The 4,969-nt window shown below is 48.4% G+C and overlaps 1 protein-coding gene across 1 annotated transcript; it reads right to left on the bottom strand.

Annotated features, from left to right (window-relative positions):
• Positions 1-266: 266 nt before the first annotated feature.
• Cyp18a1 (Cytochrome P450 18a1) lies at positions 267-4,671 on the bottom strand. The gene is made up of 5 exons (XM_071678225.1): positions 4,263-4,671; positions 2,958-3,079; positions 2,344-2,767; positions 1,558-2,156; positions 267-1,432 (listed from the first exon to the last, which is right to left on the bottom strand). The coding sequence occupies exons 1-5, from the start codon at positions 4,630-4,632 to the stop codon at positions 1,352-1,354; spliced, it is 1,596 nt and encodes a 531-aa protein (XP_071534326.1). The 5' UTR covers positions 4,633-4,671; the 3' UTR covers positions 267-1,351.
• Between the last annotated feature and the right edge of the window lie 298 nt (positions 4,672-4,969).

Genomic DNA, 4,969 nt, shown 5'->3' with positions numbered 1-4,969 from the left:
GTCACACTCTAAGCTGGAATTATGAACTACAAGTTGTTCATTATGAACAAGTCCTCTCATCTTCCCCACTTAGGTCCCTCTCTATCATGACTGTTCATCTTTATCATGACTGTTCATCTTTATAGATTCATATGTTTAGAATATTTTTTCTTCTCGCCCTCGAAACATATTTTTTTTCTTGGCTCTTGCCATTGTTTCTGTACCTAACAAACCCCATAGTTGTCCTGGAATTGTGGGTAGAGATGTGGGTAAGATCTACACAAGAGTATAATTCTCTATTTTAATAATAAAGAGACACCTGTCTATATACACACACATACATACATACACATCCCCTCGAGCGAAGGGGCAATTAGAAAAAAAAAATCTACTTACAAATTATTTGAGCACAGTCTTGAGCATGAACAGACATATCAGAGGTCCAGCGACGGACTCTGGACTATCGTTACTGTGAACGACTTACAACATAAGTCGCATAACATCTTGTACACCTGGAGCACGTCCGCACGACCTGGGCGAACACCGGGGCACGAGCACTTGAACACGGCGCTAAGGTCACTTTTGGGTACACGGCCTACCTACCCCAGACCATTAAGGCTAAGGGCCCTTACCATCCTGCTGAAGGGTCGTTAATTCAAAGGGTCCTACCGCTGCACTCAAGAAGAGGAGGAGGGGTAGAGTAATATTCTAAGGATTTAAGTACTCGAGGTTTTTCCAAGTGTCCACAGCAACAGCTTGCGCTCTTTGTACATACACAGCTTCAAGCGTCATAAGTCACGTGACAGTGACTAAGTTCACGTGATTGGGACGAATGGGAATCTCACCCTGACTCAGTCATGCTCGTCTTTTGGCTAATGGAACATGTCTGAGTTTCTATCACTAAACGAAATGCTAATCCTAGACTACAGCGAGAGGCAAGGACCAAGTATTCTTTAAATACACAACAAAATATCATCCTACAACTACAAGGATATCACAGATAACCCGCCGGATCTTAGGAAGGACTCGGCAAAACGTCTTTGGTGGGACTTCCTGGGTCTAGGAGGGGAGAGGCCAGTCTCGACGGCCTATGCCACCCTCCCTCTTGGCTCGCAGACCAAAGCTCTCAATCGCACTGCTTCTGGCTTCGTCCAGCGCTCCTGCAGCCTCCACTTCCGTCGAGGTTGTTTTCCCTTTCATTTGTATCCTTGAGTGGGTCTCGCGTCTTGTGGAGATGTCTCGAGAGACATCTCTGGAGCTGGAAGGTCTGGGAGACTCAACTAGGAACTGTCAGAGAGGCAGCAGATTTCAGAGGCATTTCTTTTTTTCACTCCCGACGTCGCGGGGAAGTAGCCAGTGGGAGGCAACTCCCTCAGAGTCCTGCTGCTCTAAACTCGTGTGACTGCATGTCGATGCTGCTGATCTTAGACACTTCCCGAGGGATGAACGACAGCTGTGAAGGAAAGAGAAACATCAGCCTCAGGCAGAGTAACACGCTAAGCGTAGAAAAAAAAAAGGATTCTCTAATATTTTCGTTCATTTATAACACATTTGAGTGAAGTTGAAAATGGTTCTTACCTTGAAGGGTTTTGGTGTGTATGTAGTGCCGAGGATTCCTTCCATGCTGGGGAGGGGCTCACCGGCAGGGGTCGCCAGGTTGAAGACGTGGAGGATGGAGGTAAAGAAGAGGAACAGCTCACTCCGAGCGAGGACGTTGCCGAGGCACATGCGTCGTCCAACGCCGAAGGGTATGAACTGTTCCGGTTTCTTGACACGTCCCTCCGCGTCTATAAATCTGGTTGGCTCAAACTTCTCAGGATCTTCCCACATTTTGGGATCCATGTGGCAGGCATACAGCAGTGGGATGACGGTGGCACCTTTCGGGATAGTGTATCCTCCCAGCGTAGTGTCCCGGCTGGTGGCGTGAAAGGTTCCCAAAGGCACCACAGTTGAGCGACGAAGGACCTCGCACAGGGTCGCCTCCGTGTAGGGGAGGTGCTGCTGGTCATCCAGGGATGGGATGCGAGATCTCCCCACAACAGCATCTAGCTCATCCTGAACGCGATGCATGACTTTTGGGTGTCGCAGGAGGTACACCAGCGCCCACAACAAGCATGTCTTGACAGTCTCTTCTCCAGCGCTGAATATATCGGTCATCACTTGCACGAGCTGTCGATCTGTTGGGGGAAAAAAAATCACTTCGTTAATATCGTACGTGATGCCATATATGTATAAAAGCGCTTGGCGTCAACAATGCACAAGTGGTAGAGAGTAATTAGGATGGCAGAGAATAGATACATATATAGATATTCATATTTACAAAATGACAAGTGACCAAGTTGCTTTAAAACGCTGAGAACTTACCGAAGTCTTTTCCTTCGAAGAGAACTCTTCCTTCTTCCTTCGCCCGGTACTCCTCCAGAAGGTAGCAATCAAGAATGTCGACGGTGTGGCTAGGGTCGAAGGTCTCACGACGTTCTTTGATGATATTCCTGATCATCTCACCAGACTCGTCACGACTCTGGATCAGCTTCTGGAAGTTTTCGCTGACGGAAGGGATGTACTTGCAGACGGGGATGTAGCTGGTGATGTCACACTTGAGGAACAGCTTGAAGCCCTCGTCGTGGAGCTCCATGAAGCGAAGGAAGCTGGGATTGTTGGGGCGGAAGCGGACCGACATGAGAAGGGAACACATAACGTTGGTAGAGGCGTTGCAGAGGAGCTCTCCGACCTCCATAGCCTTGCCCTTGCTCGTTGCCAGACACTGCAGAAGACACTCCACTTCGCTCTGCCAGGAAGGAAACAAAAAAAAAAAAAGTTAGTACACACTTGACGATTTCAAGTTCAGTTATGTAAACAAAAATTCCAGTTCCCTCATATCCATTCAACAGTCGCTGAATGCACGTTAATGGTCACTAAAAGTTATGAGACAAGTATTGACCTAGGCGCGCGTGTGTGTGTGTGTATTGATGACTCACCATAATGCGGACCTCCATCCGCTCGCGGCCTGGCCCCGTGGTCTTCATTCCAAGGGCTCGCAGACGCTCATGCAAGAACCGCCTCTGGTCTCTCCATATCACTCCTGAAGTGTTCACCAGACCTGCAAACCAGAAAAAAAAACACATCAATAAAGATCAACTCCTACATAATGGTGATGAGTAGATGCTCACGTCACGTCTATAGTGTTATCAGTAAAAGGGGTAAATTAATTGATAGTAAAACGCAACACTGAAGTGACCCTTGAGTTCAAGTTTATCCAGACTCGTGTTGTTAAACCGGCTCTAAAATGTTCGGATGCTCCACAGACCTCGACTTTGGCCTATTGCTCTACAAAGTTTCACAGTAACAAAGCCAACGACTTACTTGTACAGGTTTGAGGTACAAAGATGTTATTTTCACAGGGACACATCAGTTTCCCGTTCCTGTAGGAGTACACACACTTCCTACGGCACCGGACGAGACACAGGAGTACATATCTTTTCTGTTGCATTTGGCAAGGAATCGGAGGTGAAGGTCACTCTCACTTTTAAGTGAACGAAATGGTGTCTGTCCGCTTGGCACTTTCACCTCCTTTGTAAGGGTGCAACCCGACCTTCTCGTCTTCTACGAGGAAGAGGAGGTCTATTGGCATCGGTGCCAATGCCTTGAACATCCTTATCATGCAGACGGGAAGCCTGTGTGAGTGGAGCTTGTTTCACCAGGGAACACCCCGGTCTGTGTGCGACCCAGGCGGCGCCACTGCTTTTCGCCCATATTGCGTCACCGGCTTGGGTCGCCTCAACACAGCTCTCGCAAAACATCCGACTACCAACGTGCCATAAAGCTAACGTACACAGAGTTCTGGATGCTTAATAACTGATTTCCTTCACGAGTTCTGATCGGTGTCAAGTTCAGGATAATGTTGTATTCGATGCGTAAGAAGCAAGAGTTGATGGAAGTTCAAAGGTGGTGTAGTCGCCTATCTGACCCAAAAACATGGCCAAAGCGCTTCAGGAGAACTTTCTAATTGATTTAGCTTCACTGATACTATGAGTCTACGTTACGCCCCGAGATTTATAACAAGACTGAAGACTTGTGTATTCAGAGATAATAGACGGGAAGACTTTATACGGCCGGTAATGCAGAGTAATATCTAAACAAAAGCAAAAGGGATACAAATATATGCAGATATTCATTATCTTTTTTTTTCTTCCCCTTGACTCTGGAACTCTGACTTGCAGGACAAATATCTAGGTTAAGGTGTGTGTGTGTGTGTGTGTGTGTGTGTGTGTGTTGGTACTTACCGTAGCCGTCAAACATGTCGTAAAGTGCACTGGAGGGTCGGGCGTGAAACTCTTCCCTCCTGAAGGCGTCGCGGATGATCTTGGGATCGGTCAGGACAACGAACATCTTGTTGCCGAAGCTGAGTCGGTAGATCGAGCCGAACTTCCCGGCCAGCTTCATGAGAGCCACGTGAATGTCCTTCGTGAGGAAAGGTAGGTAGCCGAGGATGGGGACCCCCCATGGACCTGGGGGCAGTGGTCGGGAGTACGAGCCGAGGTAATAGCGGGTCGCCAGCAACACTGTCAGGAATACCAGCACATGACAGAGGTACTGTAGCAGGACCACCTCCAGCAGCTCGCACAGCCACCGAAATATGTATACACCTATCATCTTGGACTTGACGACACTGCTCAAATAGGTGAGGCCACCACTCTATATACGGGCGCGAGAAGGAGGCGGAGCCAAAGGGAGGTGGAGTCTGCGAAGGGGCAGCCCAGCTGTCATTCTTCCTCACCCATCACCGCCATTGTTGGCATCAGGTTTCCGTGGTCCAGGGTTCGTTATGGCATACGCGTATTAGCTCGTGTGCACAGGGAAAGGGCTTGGGGGATACTGATTGACGAATTGACCGAAAGTTTTAACTAGGCAGGTGACTTCGAGGTCACGGAACTTTTTGGCCTGGGCAGAGGGTATGGCCCACCCGCTACAGTTTCAATTTGCTTTTCTC

This window comes from Panulirus ornatus, chromosome 2 (assembly GCF_036320965.1).
Source record: "Panulirus ornatus isolate Po-2019 chromosome 2, ASM3632096v1, whole genome shotgun sequence".
Taxonomy (NCBI): domain Eukaryota; kingdom Metazoa; phylum Arthropoda; class Malacostraca; order Decapoda; family Palinuridae; genus Panulirus; species Panulirus ornatus.
The sequence above is the reverse complement of the archived record's forward strand: the minus strand, read 5'-3'. Positions and strand labels throughout refer to the sequence as shown.